The 19,492-nt window shown below is 39.9% G+C and overlaps 1 protein-coding gene across 1 annotated transcript; it reads left to right on the plus strand.

Annotated features, from left to right (window-relative positions):
- The first annotated feature begins 4,452 nt into the window (after positions 1-4,452).
- LOC117792692 (segmentation protein fushi tarazu) lies at positions 4,453-6,015 on the plus strand. Its single transcript, XM_034632923.1, has 2 exons — positions 4,453-5,293; positions 5,402-6,015. The coding sequence occupies exons 1-2, from the start codon at positions 4,453-4,455 to the stop codon at positions 6,013-6,015; spliced, it is 1,455 nt and encodes a 484-aa protein (XP_034488814.1).
- The last annotated feature ends 13,477 nt before the right edge of the window (positions 6,016-19,492 follow it).

Consider the following 19,492-nt stretch of genomic DNA (forward strand, 5'->3'; position numbering starts at 1 on the left):
GTATATATATTTGTATATTTGTTATAAGAAAAGACAATTTATTAGCTCACTGTAATTGTATGATCATAATTACAAAATGTCACAACTTGAAAGGACCTCATTATGAAGAGTGCAAAACAATGCGAATAAGTGTGACAGAAGCAATTAATGCGCTAAGGAAATGTCAACACGGACACAAACACTCACGGGAGGTTGCAGGCAGGATGACATTGAGCTAAGATGTCCTAACGACAACCAAAGAATAAGAACAGAAGCCGACGACATTGACAGCGACAACGACAACGACAGCTTCGATGCCGACAATTGTCCCAAGGACGAAGGCGACGCGTGACGTATTGAGAATGTTTGTACACATCGTGAAAGGAGCACAGCAAGTCGAAGGACCTTGTCGCCTTGACTTTGATTGGTGCATGGTCCATGATCGTGATTATCCAAGGTCATTCTACTCGCCCACGCTGGCTTTTCCTCCAGCAGATCATTCAAGGCAAAATGTCCTTGACAGTCTTTTGCAGCTAGTTCTCATCAAGGACAGTGAAATTGTCCTCCATTCGAATTAGGCATGCCAAATGCAACTCCAGTCGAAGATGAAGGGAAACGAGTAGCCAAAGCTGAAAATTACTTCATCTGGGCATGGAGCGTCTTTCCAAGTGGCAACTGGTAACACCTGCAGTGCCTGGACGAGAACAGAGATTAATGTTCTCGACAGAAACTCAGCAACAAATGACTTACTGAAGATGTCTGCATTTTAATTGTTAAATCAAACAAATTTTGAATAATTAAGCCCGATACTCATTATATAAAGTTACAGAGAGTATCTTCATTTGTGCAAGGGCATGGACATAGTTCATATTTTTCTGATATTACGACCAATAATAATTTAAATATATTTATCTTGCAATTCTACTATAAATTTACATAAATAAATTCAAGAACAGGGTATTTTTCAGTCTAGCAACCCGTGCAATGACTTCTCTCTTTCTATTTCCATTCATTTTAGCATTTTTCACAAATTAACCGTCGATTGAGGCCATCAAGTTCATTGCATTTCATCGGGTTAGGATTGGTATAAGATTGGAATACGAATTTGGAATCACGCACTCTACGATTGTACGGGGAAAGAGTCATGCTGTGCCGATATGTGTTCGTGTTAGACCCTCTGACGCTTATACTAAATTTAAATCTGACCAAAAGTTGTACATCACACTTACCATATCCACATACATCTGTATAAGTTGTTTGTTTTTGTTGTTGATAATTTTTCTCAGCTATTTTCATTTTATACGCAGCTTGACACCGCCTGTTTCGGTCTGATAATGAGTGTCGATCTAACCGATTGTTGTTGTTGCCGCACAATTAGCATTTGGGGACGGCGTAATGAGCAATGCTATCTACAACTCCCAGAGGAGATCACAACTTCAAAGACAAAGCAACCACAGCGTGTGACCCTCGCCCAAGTAAACGAACCCCAACAAAACAAATAAACAAACACTCGATTCGGGAGTATCTCAAGTGATACTTATGTAACGCTCTCTACGATAGGCTAAATACACTTTTCAAATGCCAATTTATACCATCCAGTGCAATCCTTTGAAGTTTTTAAATTATTAATGGAAGAGATTTTCATCACAGAAAGAAAAGACTTTTTATTTCCTAATCATTTCAGATATTTTTAGTTGATTGTTTCTTATTAATGAGTTCAAATCCAATTGATATATGTAAGTACGAAGAAAAACGATTCATATTCTTTTTTGAAATTTGGAAAATATGATGATTATTTACGATACCTGCGAACAAAATTCAATTGGCCCAGATAGATAGATATTTGGAAATCATCTCTTGTGTTATAGATATATATCTAGGACAATATCCTTTAGTTAATCATAATATAAGTGAAAGTTATTTAAATATTAATCACTTATAATCAAGAGATGGAGGTTTTCCATAATCTTTGAAAATATGTGATCATTCTATTGTATTCCAGAGAGCAGCTGATGATACAAGTATTAACGTTTCATCGTTGGGAATTAACACATTCGCCTACTTCAGGCGCGTGCCTGTATTACCTTCCGTCGCATTGATAAATACTTATGGGTCCAGTGTCCAGTATTTGCAGTCAGATGCCGACCCGAGAAAGAGTCCTACGATGAGTTTACCCTCATGAAAGTTGCGAAAATGTGCAAGGAAAGGGGGATGTACCGTCGTGTACGAATGGTATGGGGTACGGCATACAATGGGATGGTCCCGATTCGCTGTCAAGGTAATTTATTAATTCGGCAATAAAAACGATGCACAACGCAAACGTCCTGAGTCCCTGCCCGGCCCGACTACGGGGTGTGTTGTGGTCGAACACTCGCATGTGGGCCTTACAACTCAATTAAACTTCGTCTCACAGCCCGAATCAGTATCACCATCAGATCCAACGTCAGAAACTGAAACCGACTGCAGCATTTCGATGGCTGCTTTTGTTGGCAGTGTGTTTTTAGTTCGAGTATTTCATTGGGATTATACAATCAGTTGGGTGACAAAAGTCAATCGCCCAGAAAAGAAAAATGTTAAGTCGCTGTGGTGAGCTCATTTTTAAGGGCACCTGATTTGAGGATAAATTGCTTGAAATTGTTTAACTTTTATGTTATTTAAATCGAATTTGTATATCATCTAATTTGTTCCATAAATAAAAATAGATACTTGACCTTGCGGAATTGTATTCTAAGTAGTATGAGGTGGACTTTATTATATCATTCTTTATATCTTTGCCAGATCACATAATATCTTCAATATTTCGAATTAATGATTATTAGAGTATTTGAATAAAACATTTTGTAATTATATTTTTTTATATGAAGTTTAAAAAAAAAGTTAAATATCTTAATCATCGATAGTTCTATTATCCTTATAACTTTTGATTAAATTCTAATATTTGATAGTCTGACAGAAAAAAGTTTTGTTGACATATCCTCTTCTAGCTCGTTCATAGTTCAATCCGCGACTGTGTGTTCCACAAATCGATACGCAATCTATCGATATATAGCAATGTCCTGTACGTTGAAAGTGGGTTGTCCTGGGTCGTGGGTCGTGGGTCGCAGTCGCCCGGCAACGGCCTGTCAAACTGAAAAACGCCATAAATTTTCGCTCGGCTGTCACAGAACGTGCGCTCTACTGCAACAGCAAGAGAAAAGAGCGGGAGAGTTAGAGGAAATGCTGGAGCAGGGGCAGATATAGAGTCAGGGACGGGGACAGAAGCAGAAGCAGGAGGTAGCCGCACAATTGGCACATGCACAAACTGCACACATATGCCATGGTATCTATAGAAATCAGTTGATACTCGTATGTAGCCTGAAACTGGAGGGTGCTTGGGATGCTCAGGGTGCAGACTACGCCGGGGTGGGATACAGATCGGAGTCGGGGGTGGTGATGCTGCTAAGCGGATAAGAGAGAGCGAGAGTCGTGCCTTTTGGCCAGTCAATTTACTGGAGCGGCCGGCTTACGGGTCAGCTATGCAAATACAAGGCCGTGGCACTTGCCACCTTGCCACAGGCCACAGGATAAGCCCTCGCGAGCAAACAAAAAAGCGCAACACGCGACGCAACAAAGAGCAGACGGAAGGACTGAAGACTGAAGGGAAGTAAGGATGCGGAGCACGCGCAATATTATCCTTTCTTTTGAAGCCTTTATAAATATATGTACTTACATACTTTCATATATGCAACAATATCGAAGTGTAAGCCTTGCATCAAGCCCTGGTCTGAGCTATGGCGAATACCTCGCCGATTCCTGGAACAACTGGCAGCAGTTAGGATGCCGGGAGAAATTTTTAAGGAATTTGCTGCTGCCCGGCGACAATAAATGGACAAACGGGCCAGGAAAAGCCTTTTGTGCCAAGCGTTTTAGCAACAGTTTCAAATTTACAGTTTACAGTTCTGTTTATGTCTTTATGATTATTGCAATTAGAGGAGTGCGCAAGTAGCCGCTGTCTCGCTCCTGCGCACCTACCGGGCTCGACTTAATTACGAGCCCGTGGGACGTCCTGCGCACGTCTCAAGGCATCTCAAGGACATTTGGCTGAAATCAGGGGAAATGCTCGAGCGGATAACTTACGGCTAACTCGCGATGATAATGGGCGCGATGGGTAGGTAATAAGCAGCACAGCAGGTAGGCCGAGTCCGGATAACTTGGCAAACGGATAAACGCATTGCAAAGTAACCCCTGCGAATCATAAATCTGGCAAGGTCCTGGAGGGGAAGTGCGGGCACAGCATGTGTCAAAGTGTCATGCGCAGGGATATTTATGCGCTATGACGATGAGCGTGTGCCGTGCATCAGCGAGGCCGACGACGAGGACTATATATTAGGCAGGATCAGAGAGCAGAGCAGCTCATTCGCAAACGCAACAGCGTCGTGTACACATCACAGGACACGAAGAGAACAACACAGACACAGACACACCACACACGAAATGGCAGCCACCAATACTCACAGTAATTATTATGCAGACAGCATGTACAACATGTACCACCATGCCACCCACCTGCCACCCACCTACTACGACAACAGCCACAGCAGCAGTAGCTACTATCAGGCCAACTCAATGGCTGGCACAGGAGCAGTCGCCGCCAGCTGGCAGCCAGCGAGCTATCAGGCCAACAGTTATCCACAGTACAGTCAGGAGAGCTACAGCGAGAGCTGTTACTATTCCAACTATCAGGAGTTGATGCCACAGCCCGCGCCAGTTGATGCACTGCCTCAGTATCAGGCTCCCGTGGAGACTACAGCGTGCGCAGCGGCTGCAGTGAAGAGCAAGAAACGCAAGGCCGAGGACACAGCCGCCGATATCATTGCCGCCGTCGAGGAACGTCCCAGCACACTGCGCGCCCTGCTCACGAATCCCGTGAAGAAGCTGAAGTACACACCCGACTATTTCTACACCACACTCGAGCACGTGAAGAAGGAGAGCGGCAAGAGCAGCTCCACTGGGGAGCAGTCGCCATGCTACGAGCAGGACTATGCGGTGCCCACACCCTCCACACAGCAGACACACATGTCGCCACAGCGCAGCAGCAGCGAGGATGTCGACTATCTGGACGTCTATTCGCCACGCAAGCAGGCCACACCCGCTAACCCCGCCACGCCCGCCATGCCCGCCACGCCCGCCTCCCTGGTCGGCATCAGCACGCCACCCCAATCGCCGGCCGAGAAGGCAGTCAATCAGCAGCATGAGATCAATCATCGCATTGTGACAGCTGCCTCCGCCAGCAACGAATTCAATTGGTCGCACATTGAGGAGACACTCGCATCAGGTAGGCATCGCTCTCTCTCTTTCCCACCCTCTCTCTCTCTCCCTCTCTCTCACTCTCCCTCTCTTTGAGCTGTTGCTAATTATGCATTTCTCATTCTCTATTCTTCAGATTGCAAAGACTCCAAACGCACGAGGCAAACCTACTCACGCTACCAGACACTCGAGCTGGAGAAGGAGTTCCATTTCAATCGTTACATCACACGCCGTCGTCGTGTGGACATCGCCAATGCACTGAGTCTGACCGAGCGACAGATCAAGATCTGGTTCCAGAATCGACGCATGAAGTCCAAGAAGGATCGCACACTGGAAGCCTCACCCGAGCACTGCAACAGCTCTGGCTCTGGCTATGGCATGTTGATGCCACCGCTAGATGCCACCAGCAGTGTGTCACCACTTGCACAGTCCCTGCCACAGTCCCTGCCACAGTCCGTGCCACAGCCACACCCACAATCAGCCATGCCCTATGCAGCGTATCCCGCTTATTTGGCCAACTCACAGCAGAGCTATGATTACCCGCAGCAGTCGCCGCCGCTGCCTCTGTCGCTGTCGCTGCCACCGCCGCCGCCTGCGCACTTTGGGCAACAGTACGAGGCACAGTACACACCGCAATATCATCAACAGTCGCAGCAGCAACATCAGCAGTGCAGCTACCAGCAACAACAACAGCAACAACAGGAACTGAGCACCTCCAACCAAGCGCTCTATCATCTGCCTCTTCCCTAAACGACACACACACAACAACAACAAGTACACACAAGCGGAACAAACGCGCCACACACTCTCGACCATTTGCCGGTGACACGCAAATGTCTAACGAGATGCTGAGCAGTCGCAGTCGCCGCTGACGTCGCAGTCGCCGTTGACGCACAAGCAACGCACACTCCCTACGGTGCCCAGGACATGGGCATGGGACGAGTGTGCAATGTGCCCAGAAGGAGGCGACTCCTTGCAGAGATAGCGACCAACAACAACTGAAGAGTCTAACCATCTCTGAACTCTAAACCCAGTGGCTGGCCATGGGTTGCCCGTTGCCTGGAGAGCTCGATTATCACGAGCCTTAATGAACCTTGAACTGTGGTTGGGCATCGATAATAACCACAACTCATCTTGGAGACTGATTATATTTTGTTAAGCAAAAGTATATTGTATAAAAAATGTCTATATCGATAACACTATTACATAATATTTATTAAAATACTATACAAATATAAAATCCTAGCATTTTAACGAATTTATAAATCATCTTGTTTTTTTTAATCCCATATTACTTCTCAGGGTTTTTAATATTCGAGCTTAAACAAAGACTGAGGGTTCCAAAAGTCATTTTATTTTTGAAACACTATATATTTTTTGAATTACCAACAAAACTTCAATGTTTTTCCAATTTCCAATGATATCTACATTTATTTGATATTGATTGAATCTTTCAATAAATTATCATTTTTAGTACGAAAATAAACTTGTTTAAATGATTACTGTTTATTCACTTATTTGAAATTATAAATATGTACATACAGAAAATATTTAAGAGAATTAAATTTTCACTCAAGAATGTATAATTTGCAGCGCAAATAGATATTCCTGAAAGTCGTTTAACTTAGTATTAGATCTATGAGATCTCTAAAGTTTTCATACCAAAATGTATATCTTCCTTTTGGCATTATATTCTTTTTGGATCATTAGGAATTCAACCACCCAAAAATACATGCTTAAGCCAGAAGACAAACGTTTTGATATCAACTCTAAATTCGGGCAGCTGCAATTTGATGCTCCCCTCTTTCCATCTCCCTTCTCCCCGGGCCGTTGAATTTTTCTATAAAATGCACTATTTTCGCAATGGAAAAACGTCACATTTTGGTTGACTTTTGGGTTCTATCCACCACCACCACCGCCACTGAATAGTATAAAAGGGAACAGGAAGAGCAGCCTTGCCGCCTTTTGCTGTTTGCTCATCTATTGAACTGAGACATTGATTGGTCATTTTTCATTCTCTCTCCATGACAGTTATCGGTAAAGCAACCGAGAAACCATGTGCTATACCATTTGCCAGACTGCATTTATTCGACTCATTAGATCAAAGTGGACAATGTATAGCTGCAGTTTTTGGGTAGCTTAAAACAATTGCCAGATTCTTTGAGAGATACTTAACTGAAATTTATTCTTTGGTTAACATCTTACAGAAAATAACTCTTTGTTTTTAAAACATACATTAGAAAACAGTTCAACTAGGATACGAGGACTTAGTGTTAATATAATCTCTAGATGCTTAGCTGAATTAATAATTTGGTTATATAAATCTAAGATTGTGTTACCATTTATCTCTTGCATTGAATTCAATAAAATATTGTATATCTATTCAATAAAATATTAAGAAAACTTAAATTTCATATAAGTAAACAGTTGTACAATAAATAAGCTAAAGCTTTAAATCAAATTCAAACGTTTTCATACGTTAACTGATTCATATCCTGTTGGTAATGTTTTGCAATAATACTATAGTGAAAATTTCCCGCTAAAATATAGTGGATTGGCAAGGTAAGGAGAGAAAGACCTAATGGCAGATTCGCGGAAAAGTTCATTGTGGGCGTTAGCGTCTAAGGATGTTAAGGATGCAGTCAAGGTTGGAAAGTCAATCCTTTAGCGTAATCCTTTAAATAGTCAAAATAAAGCCCGCCTTTGTCAAAACAATTGTGCAGAACTGGTCACTCCTTTGCCCATCTCTCGATTCGCACTACAAATAGGCGTTCTATTGTGTCCACTTAGCCCAAACACGGTACCTGCCCTGCCTCTGTCTCTGTCTCTGACTGCGAATAACGATCGTAAAATTATCCTTTCGCAAGGGACGACCGTCTACTGGACGAAGGAGTTACAAAGTCATAAAAACAAAACACCTTTGTCTGGCATTGTCGGTTGGCGAATTATCCTTTCTGCACCGCTGCCGTTGCCGCTGCCGCTGTCTCTGATTTATCCTTAATCCGCAGCATGTTTACAGCCAAACCGCCCACCTTCAAAGATTCGCAAATGACAACAGCTATGAGAGCCCTAAAGCCTGTTAACTCTTAACTGGAAGGGATTAAATTACATTATCCTTATGTCTAAGATAAACACAAACAGCAGAACTCCCCCGATGATTTTGAAATTAGCTTTTACGTTAATGTTAATACTGGGAGGAACCGAATCAATTTAAATAGCTCAAAACAATTCGGTACAGAGTCTGAAGATTCTGATAGATATTTTAGATTTCATAGCTTCTCTTATCGCAGTTAATGACTAAATCCCCAATTTTTGTATATTATCAAATTATATTTTGGAACCTTAAGTCTACATTCATGTATCTTTGGCAGATTTAGATAATTATAACACGTTATTTATTATATCAATATCTCAGCCTAAAGTTAGATTAAGCCAAGATATTTTGAGTTATCAAAGATAAACAGTATGTATGGCGACTTTATTTCCCATTGCCACAGTCTATGCTAATTTTAGTTATATCAAAAGAGCAACAGGTTTCCAGAAGTTCATAAGGCACATGTAAAGTCAATTATCCAAACAGGCGATTGAGTTAAACATGTGCCCCCAGTGAGGTCATGGTCGCGGCTGTGCCCTTTGTTGTGATTAGCTCTTTCGTCGCTATATTTATAGCGTTGCTCCAAAAGCAATTAATTGTGACCCAAATCAACAATTTCCGAATGGTTGGCAACACTCTGGAGCCGCACTCTCTGGGCCTGGTCTAATGGCCCGGCAAATGCGTCCGATCGCCGTAAGCAAAACGGTAACGCAGTGTGATCAGGCGGTGGCGGTGGTGTTGGTGGTGGTGGTGGTGGTGGTAGAGGTGGTGCTGATGGTGGCGCTGACTACACATGAGTTATGGCCACGACGGACAAATGTCGCTTTAAATGCTCCATTGGCATGCATAAATTTCGGGTTACAAGCCACGTCGTTGTCGTTCCACAGAATCCCAGTCGCAGCCAGATGAAATCAGCGCCAAAAGGCGGCTAGATCAGTGCGCCAAAGTCAAAGCCGCCAACTGCGATACGACTAGATCCCCCAACTAGCCAAAACATTAATATGTTAATGCGCAGATCAGGCTGCGGCTCAGTCGGTGGCTCAATCGGGGGACGGTGGCTCCGACAACGACAACCGCCACCGTCCGCGGCGATTTATGAGTTCAGCAAATGCTTTATGGTGTGTCGCTTTGACTAATTTATCTGGCAAGGCGACGACGAGGGGAGAGAGAGAGGGAGAGGGCGACACTGCTGGGCCACAAATTTATTGTTAATTTATGATTAAGCTGATTGTGTTCCAAAAAAGGTTTCTATTCCTTCTACATGCTCTTTTTCTCATAATTTTCAATCGCATTCCTCATCCTTGTCAGACACTGCAATAATTATCGTTCTCAGTTTGCCTGGTTTTGCAATAATCTTGTTTGTTGGTAAACAAATCTTTTATTTATATATTTTAATAATTAATAATGTATTCAAAAAAAAACAAAATAAATTTCATTGAAATAATTAGTTTTGTTTTCAGCAGTTCAAAAATCACAAAAGTCACACAGTACATTTTAGTCATAAACATTTATTGCTTAGACATTGAACAATGATTAATAAGTTTTTTTGAGGGGCAAGAAAATAGCTGTGAGGTTTTTATTCATATTATTGATAGTATGAAATTGTAGTGGTAGCATAAAGTTATTCCTTTAGTTTCCAAATTATTGCTATATTTAAAACTTCAAACTGTCATAACTTGATCAAAACTGAACCGATTTTCAAACGGAATGTCATTTTGATCATGATTTGGCCTCTAAATTCATTCTGTATTCAATTTTGGTTCATTTAGAAAATTTCATTATTTTCGACCAAGATTCGATTTTGATGTTAAGGGTCCCCCCTTTGAAATTTCGAAAATTCAAAATTTTAAATCTCAAGTTTTCACTTTTAATCAACTCATTATATCGTTATTAGTATAAAAAAACACTTTAAACTTGATTCTGAAATCTTTCAATTTTTTGTAAAAAATCATGTGAAATTGTACAAAAATTTGGACTTGTAAAGTGGCTAAGTCCGCAGTCTGACCAACTTCAAACTGTCATAACTTGATAAAAACTGAACCGATTTTCAAACGGAATGTCATTTTGATCATGATTTGGCCTCTAAATTCATTCTGTATTCAATTTTTGTTCATTTAGAAAATTTCATTATTTTCGACCAAGATTCGATTTTGATGTTAAGGGTCCCCCCTTTGAAATTTCGAAAATTCAAAATTTTAAATCTCAAGTTTTCACTTTTAATCAACACCTTATATCGTTAATAGTATAAAAAAACACTTTAAACTTGATTCTGAAACCTTTCAATTTTTTGTAAAAAATCATGTGAAATTGAACAAAAATTTGAACTTGTAAAGTGGCTAGCTCCGCAGTATGACCAACTTCAAACTGTCATAACTTGATCAAAACTGATCCGATTTTCAAGCGGAATATCATTTCGATCATAATTTGGCCTCTTAATACATTCTGCATTCAAATATTTTTAAATTCGTTCAAAAAAATTTGCCCTAGGTTATTTGGTTGGTTATTTTGATGTCATATTTATTTTAAAACGACGTCTTAAAATTTGAGAATGTTTCAAAATTGATTTGGTGTACCTTTACGTAACGGTACTGATACCGGAACCGAAAGAAAAAAACTGAAGTAGAACCTTTTACCGAAATAGTTATTTCGGGACGTACCGGAACCGAAACCGTAGCCTATATTTGTTTCGGTTTGATTCCCTAATATTAATACTTTCTTTTCACTTTGGTTTGCTTACCCAAAAATACGAACAGTCAACTTTTACATTTAAGTTATAGTATTAATATAGCTTCAGAATCTGAGGGCTTACAGAGTTTACAGACAGTAGTATCGATTTAGGTTATTGTCATATATTTATATACGTCAGAGAATTAGAACAGCGTTTCCAAGACAAACCCTCTGCACAACTAGTACCACAGAGCTGAGTGCAGAGTATCTCTTAGTCAAGCACTCCCTACTGCAGTGCTCTCACTTGTTTTTTCACGAATTTTCGAACTGCCTGCAATATGCGTCTTGCGCTTTGTTTGTGTGAGACATTTTGACCCGAGCTGGGGGTTATTAAAAGGCATAATTGAATTTCTTGCAAACAGTTGTTTGTTTGTGAAAGATGTGGCCTGAACATGCAAAACGACAACTGGGGTCGGGGAAGGGAAAGGGGAGCTCAGGCCGTGGATCCGGCTGGCGCTGAAATTTTGAAAGTATGAAAAAAGCAATTAAAACTGAAATAATGAATTCTTTCTTTGCAGTTTGCCATGTTTCTGTCCGTTGACTGTTGTCTGTTGTCTGTGGCAGCGCTTTAGCCTGAGCCGGGCGGGCTTACGGTTGGAGCGTGCGCTGGTTGGCTGACTTGGGTGAAGGGATCGTCATTGGAATCGACCTCGGAGCGGAGCTGCTTGGGCTGATTAGCATGAGGCGTAACAGTTTTTAATTGCAGCCACATTTGACGGCGCGTCGCAATATGCCAAAAACGAGCACTTATCTTGCCATCAGAAAGTTGAAAAACTTTTACTCCCCCCTCTTCGCAAACCCTACATTTTTTAATAACAATCATAAAAGTTGTTGCACAAATGTTTTCCATTTTGCTAGTCGCTTGGTGATTAGTTGGAAAACAAAAAATAATATTCAGTTGGGAAGGTTGGAGTTTTTCTTACGGATTATGGATTAATAAAAGCTAATAGATTGTTATTATTATTTAAAATAATATATAATACATTCGTATACATACATAAAAGATTATTTTAGTACATTGCTTAAAAAAAAGAAATGACAATAGTCAGTTTCTCGAAATACTTTTTAGTTGGATAAAAAATTGTCCCAATTTTGCAGAATTTTTGTAATCTTGTTTTTATTACTAAAAACTGTAATGTTTTTTAAATAAATAATCAAATAATTTTAAATATTTTTCTATTCCATTTAGAAGATACTTATCCTTAAAAACTCGCAAATCTGCGAGTTTCCACATATTTCAAATTATATTTGACCTGTTTTCCGGGCATGGTTTTTCGTCAATTAGACACATATGCACAAATATGTATATATATTTCTTTATATTTGGGCATAGGTGTGTGTGAGCGTCGGGTCATTAATTTTGATCATGCCCAAATATGTGTCAGCCAGTCAGTCAGTCTGTCGAGCAAGTTGCCACCCAGCCAGTCCGTCGCCCGTCCACGTCAAAATTTCCATTAACAATCAGCCCAGCCTGCACACACACACACACACACACTTGCACATAGACTATTCCTCTCTGACTGCATACTATATTCAAATTAGGCAAGGCGCCATTCCCAACCCCCAAGCAACCATTCAAAAGTCTCCTTCCCTTTCCCTTCCGGAACCAAAGCTCCGTCCGCCTCAGCTGTTTTGGGCTAAGAAGGGGCCGCACATGTGCCAAAGTGTGTGTGTGGCGGAATTTTCTAATTTATTTTTTAGCAAATGGTTCAAGGCCCTTCATGTTTTACATTTCAAGTTCGAGTTTTGCCGGCGCCAAACAAATTGTTAATGGAAACTCACGCGTTTCGAATTATTGATTTTCAGACACTCCAAGAACTTTTCCTCTTTCTCCGCCCCTCGACACACAATTGACAGTTGAATTGCACAAATTGAGATGGTGACGATTAATGGCCAAGGTCGATGCTAAGTTTGACAGCTCGTTGAGTGAAAAGACCTAAGAGGTTACTTAAATTTAAATAATTTTTTAAGCTCTATTAAAATTTACATGTATTTTACTTTAATGGGAAATGTATCTTAAAGGGCTGCTGCAGCGACATCTGGCGGCGTTAAACTGCGGGGATAAAGATGATACACTTTTTTTCCAGTTGGACTTCTCCTTATATAATTTCGCTAGTTTTCCAATAAGTTGCGATTGCCAATGGAAATGTGCAATTTTCTCTTGACACAAACCAAGCTGCATTCAGCAGTTTTTCCAGCGAATGGTAATGCAGTGCATCTAGCACTGCTTGCAATAAGTACACGAATGTTTGTAAACTGCTTGCTTTAGAAAATACAACATTAAAAGAAAAATAAATTCTATAATTAGAAAATTCTTTAGAGTCAGAAATATAAATATCAGAAATATTTATATATTTAATATAGTAATGTCATATGAGATTCGATAAGTTATTAAGATGATAATCAAATATTAAGTTTTCTTTGTGGTCATTGGCATAATTATGTAAGGCAATTGGATATTATGGAAATTCTGCACAAAATTGTATAATGTTAAATAATTTATAAATAAAATTAAAGCTTGCATAGCGAATAAACAAATGTCGAACAGATAATCAGAATATTAAATATTTAAAAGTTGATTGTGCTCTTGTTTAGTAACATTGTCTTGCTTAAACGATTCTTTTACAAAAACCTTAAAAAGTAGTGAATGTTTATTTTATAAATATTTTTGACTTGATTATGTAAAAATAATTGTTAATGTTTGTGTATATTAAAACTTAATTTTCCCATAAGAGAGAACATATAACATAAACGGATTTGTAAATCTAAATTTAAATAATATAGAAATTAAAAAAAACAAGTAATTATGAACGTTTAAATTAGTTATTGAGAATTGAACATATATTTTGTGAAATTTTTGACTGCAGTTGACACTTTTAATCCTAACCTGACCAAGACACTGCCCTGTCGACCGTGACAATGTCTTTTTGAGCTAAATATGCTTATTCAGGTGCTGATTTAAAGGCTAGACTCAGATTCGCATTCATTTAATGTGGCCTTGATGAGGTGAACTAATTAAAACGGCGCTGATTAGCAGCGGCAGAAGGAACACGACCAGCACCATCAGGAAATCAACTGGGTACTGTCCAGAGTGAGGCACATGCAGAGTTATCCCATATACAAGTGACTGCCACATTGTTCACACGCATAATGTGGGCAAAAGGATTTGGCGGCGCGCCGCAGGACGATAATGAACACAAATGAGCAGAGCGAAAGGAGTTTTTGCCAGCGCTCACGAAATAGCAAACATTTGCCAAAAACCAAATATATAGAACAATGGCAAATGCCGGCGGACCTGTTGGTCCTGTTTGGTCCTACTGTTGTTGCTGCAGAAGGACACGACCTTGGCGCAATGGCTCAAGAGCAAAGCCAGTCAGAGAGTCAGCCAGCCAGTCAGTCAGTCAGTCAGTCAGGCATTTATAGAATTTGGCTGTATATCTTTTGTTGCAATCTGATTGATTGCTGTCATGCGGATGGTAAAGAAACCCCTCACAGGGTTTAGGGGACAAGAGTTAGGGGCTGAAAGCAGCTGCCAAATGGTTTCCTCAAACTGCACTCAACGCTCAGCGACGCCATTTTAAATTTCCTCATTTAATATTTATTTTTACAGTAGAATTTAATGTTTTAAAGTATCCTTTGCAACTATTTAGAGGTGGAGCCACTTTCCTTTTTGCCCTGGCAAATTAATCAACAGCATAACTACGAAGTCTGTCGTTCAGGACATGCGCAACAGTCCTGCACGACTCTGGGCAGCAGCCAAAGTGAGAAGGATATAGCCGGAAAGCTTTCGCAGCGAAAGCTTTGCTATCTGGCTGGCCACATACTGCATATAGACAGTGTACATAACATAAGGAAATGTATGTGATGCCACAGGCAAATCAAAATGGCGTTTCAGCCTGAACACTCCGACTTGTATTCGCATTTGAATGCCGTCTTGCCGCATCTAATGATGAATAGAGGCAGCGAGTCGCGTGTCGCTTTAGCTCAGCTGTTGTCCTTGCAACAACAACTGCTCCTAATGACACCCCAACCAAACTGCGCTCCCGTTCCTCCTTCACCCTGAGCTTCAGCTTCAGCTTCCGCTCCAGCTCCAGTTCTGTTTTGGCCGCCATCTTGACGGCTAAGTAGCTCATCGGCTGACAGCTGAGACGCGTTTATCATAATCAAATGTGGATGGACTCTGGCTGCCACAGACAGCGACACTGACACTGACACTGGGGCAAGCACTGAGCCATCAGTTGCAACAACAACAAAATGAAAAGAGCAGAAAAATTGGAAAATTAACTAAAATTGTCTTTTGATGTAAATGCATCTTTCAATGCATCGCCAACTTCAAATAGCAGAAGCAACACTCAGAAAAAGGAAACATTTTAATGAAAATAATACCATAATTTAAATCAACTATAAAAGCTAAAGGAAAATTACTAAAATTCGAAAATAATTCAATAAAATTGCATCTAATAAATTGAGTTTTAGTTGTTAAATGTGCTCAAAATTTTCAAAAATAAATATGAATGTGAACAAGTGTTATTAAGTTGCTCAAATTAAAATTAGAATATTATTTCTTTATAATTTTTGATGTCACAAATAATAATTATTTAATAACGATTACTTCATATAGCATATATAGTTTTTTAGAGTGTACTGGGAGACTTGAGAGTACTCGTATGTGCTCCAGATTTGTCTTTTAGTTATCGTTTGCTCTAAGTAGCTGCAACTTTAGCGTTGTGTGTTTGTCCTAAATGGCTCACATTTATCAAATGCCACTAGAAGCTACTCTACCCCTCTTCCCCTCCTGTTCCCAATCTCCCCCTCTTTCTCTCGCACTCTCTCTGATTCTAGTTGCAGCCTGTCTTAGCTGGTTCAACGAGTGCGTGAAGAACTCAAATGGCAAGGTATTAACGAATTGTCGTGAGCTGCTGAGGATGTGGCATTGGAATTGACCATTTTTCTTGGGTCGATGGCACTGAGTTTAATTGAAAACTGCTGCAGTTCCGTTGCAAGCTGCATGTTGCACGTTGCACACTGTTCTATGCCCACATTTAATTTGAAAATTCCTCTAGTTTTTTGTTGTTATACAGCAGCGAAAACAAAACTACAAACGCTGCTGATTGTTTCATATTAAAAGCGTGTGTGCAACAGCAACAGCAACAGCAGCAGCAACAACAAGAACAGCATCAATATTAACAACATGCGAGCGATGATGAAAAATCGCCTGCAACATGTTGGATGCTGCTGGGCAGAGACTGTATGCAGCTCCATCCCATCCACATCTCCCACTCCGATTCCGATTCCGGCCCTGACTCTGACTGCCCGCTGGCAGCTCCGACATCAACTCCAATTACAGAAGTACACGCAGGCGTCTCTCTTATGATTCCTAGTTTTTTCTTTATTTTTTACATTTTTAATATGGGTTCCCTCATGTCGTGCGGGCTGAATAAAAAAAACCATAAGCCAACAACAACATTGGAGAATTTGGTACCATCTGGAAATCAAGTATAAGCATTGACAATACAGTCGTGGAACATTTATTTCTATAGACATTTCTACATTCAACATACTATGATACCATATATACAGGTAATAATAATCGAATATTACGATATTCATAGATAGTAGCAATAATAATTGATCGAGATTTCTTTAAGTTTCTGTTGTTGTTCAGTTCTCCGACATTAAAATATATTTTTGCTAGTTTTTATGTACATTGAAAAAACAATGCATTAAATTATTTATAAAATAATTTTTTTTTTTCTGAAAAATTTGTATGAATTGTGAATGCAAAATGTATAACTTAATAATTTGAATACTCTCGAAATCCAATTTGGAGCTTAATAATTACAATTAATTTACGTTTTAATTGTATACAATATATAGTACAATTCATCAGATCATACCACATCACAAAGAATAAAAACTTCATTTAATTTAAATTTATTCTTATTTAAAGGTTTTAAAAGTTTTAATATAATATCTAAGTAACGAATTACTAAAGCGGAAAGAAAGAATTATCTGATAAGATTTAAAACAATCTGGTGCAGATTCAAAAATATTTTTGTTAGTCGATATACGAAATTTGTCTTTAAAAATGCAAATTTAAATATCACAAAAAAAGAAATATTTCAAAATGTATTTCTTGTTTTGTTCGTTTGGAATTTGGTAGCAAATCCAAAATTGATTTTTAATTAAGGCATTTAGCCAAACAACAAAGACTCAGAGTCAAAGCCAGACCCTGCCCAAAAGCCGTAAGCTTAACCGTAACCTGAAACCGAATGAATCATAAGAAGCCCACGATGTCGCCAAGCAGTGTGATCAATAAATTTAAATTCAGTTTAAGATTCAGATTCCGATTCCGATTCAGATTCCACTTCTAAGTTGGAGTGCAAACGAGCTTATTTTAAAGAGATGCAAACAAACCGAAACTGGGGACAAGGTAAGATACAGAAATAAAACCCATTTGTCGCTGGGTTTCTGGCGACTTTCTGTTTACAGTGAACGCTGTAAAATTTCGAACGCAGCCAATAAAAATGGAAATGATGGCGCACAGAGAACGAAACGTTTATAAAATAATAATGCGAAATAATAATGTGACGGTGATTTAGCGGAACAGCGCCACGATTGAATACAAATAAAGTGCTTGAAACTGGGCGGGGAATAGAATTGGGGATTGTAGATTGGGAGTAGGGTATGGCAACTTGTGGGACAGCGGGACGCACTAATCTAAGATGATTTCAGCCTAATCTGGAGCAAAAAACAACAAAGCATTTAGGACCAAGAGAGGGCGACGACGCTGCCGACGACGTTGACGCTGACGTTGACGTTGAGTTTCAGGCAATCATCTGCCTCGTCCAGCGTCCAACTACCTGTTTCTCTGCTGTTTCTCTTTGCCAGCTGAGGCAGCCGTGTGGAGCCGCCGCCATAGGCCGTTGGTCCAGGCCATGCGGCACCCCCTGAAGCATAAATCAAAGCTGGAGGCGTGGCCTAGCCCAAGTGCGAGCGAGCAGGCATGATTTTCGAACATGCGCACACAGTGTGCGTCTCGCTCGCCCACGCAGCGAGCAGAGTGAATGATTTACAGTTTTCGAACACTCACACACACACACACACACACAGCGCGCTGACTTCGACTCGGACTCCACAGCGTAAGGCTCTGCTCTGTCAAACGTGAATCGAACGTGGCGCACTCAAGTACGCCAGCTGCGCGCTCGGTAACCGGTTAACTGTTAAACTAACTGTTACTTACCCACTGGAAAAAGTCGTGTAACGCGAGGTGCAATCCAACTGAGTGGGTTCAATCAATCAGACAGCTCCACTGAGGTTTCAGGCGACGGCAAAACTACATGGAATATTCTTTGAGATTATACATATTTAATTTCAAAAGCCTCTAATTAACGGATAACTTAGTGGAAGTCAGGCCCAAGGATATATGCAATATTCGAATATCAAATAATCGACATTTCTTCATCTCAAATGAAGCTGTGAAGCTTTAAAAATGCCAATGCAATTGGATAATGTTACGACAATTGAGTAAACTTAAATTAAACAAATTAATCAAGTGTTGAAAGGTGTATACAATACTCAATACAATTCTCAAGTTCTTGAGTGTAGTGGAAACATCACATACAATACATTCGCTTAGTGAAGTGTTATCTTTAATTTTATAACAAATCAAAAACACTTTGGATTGGATTTCAAAACTAAGAATCTATAGGTAAGTCTCAATGTCTTAATTAAGTTCCTTGACATCTGTACTGCATTAACTATATGTATTTCAGAATAGTTTTATAATCAGAAAGGGGAATAAGAAATTTGCATATAGTATTAGCTTAAAAAGTATCTTATATTTAGTTTTAATGAAGTCGTACAGACATAACGAACAAAAAAAACATTCGTTGAATCTCATCAAATCTCTCTAAAATTTAAATATTTACTTCTTGACAATTTCGATAAGCATTGATAAATCGACCTAAAATAGCTTAAGACTAATGTTTTAACACCTTTAAAATTTAATTTTTGTTTGCTGTTTAAACTTTTAAACTAAACTAAACTTTCTCGCTGTTATCAAACTTTTTCGGCTACACATACAAGCGAGTGCACGTAAGTTTTGGTCCCATGTTCGAAATTCGAATATAAAAAGTGTTTTTCAAGCGATCCCAGCTCATCGTGTATGCGAGACACACGGACAGTGTGTGTGTGATCAATAAGAATTTTTCGAAATAGAATGAGTGCGCCCTCGGAGAGCGTAGGCATTCGAACATGCTCTCTTTCGAACTCACACGTATACGAAGCTACACACACACACACGAACACACGTTCACACGGATTTGCGGCTATACATTTCTGCGTCCGCAAAGGTAACAACAGAAGAGCAATGGCAATGTGTGCGAGAGAGATAGCATGCAGCCG

Source organism: Drosophila innubila (genome assembly GCF_004354385.1).
Source record: "Drosophila innubila isolate TH190305 chromosome 3R unlocalized genomic scaffold, UK_Dinn_1.0 2_E_3R, whole genome shotgun sequence".
In the NCBI taxonomy this organism is placed as follows: Eukaryota; Metazoa; Arthropoda; class Insecta; order Diptera; family Drosophilidae; genus Drosophila; species Drosophila innubila.

Coding starts and splice junctions, on each gene's coding strand:
- LOC117792692 (XM_034632923.1), top strand. CDS start 4,453: ATGGCAGCCACCAATACTCACAGTAATTATTATGCAGACAGCATGTAC. Junction 5,294..5,401: donor TGAGGAGACACTCGCATCAG/GTAGGCATCGCT, acceptor TCTATTCTTCAG/ATTGCAAAGACTCCAAACGC.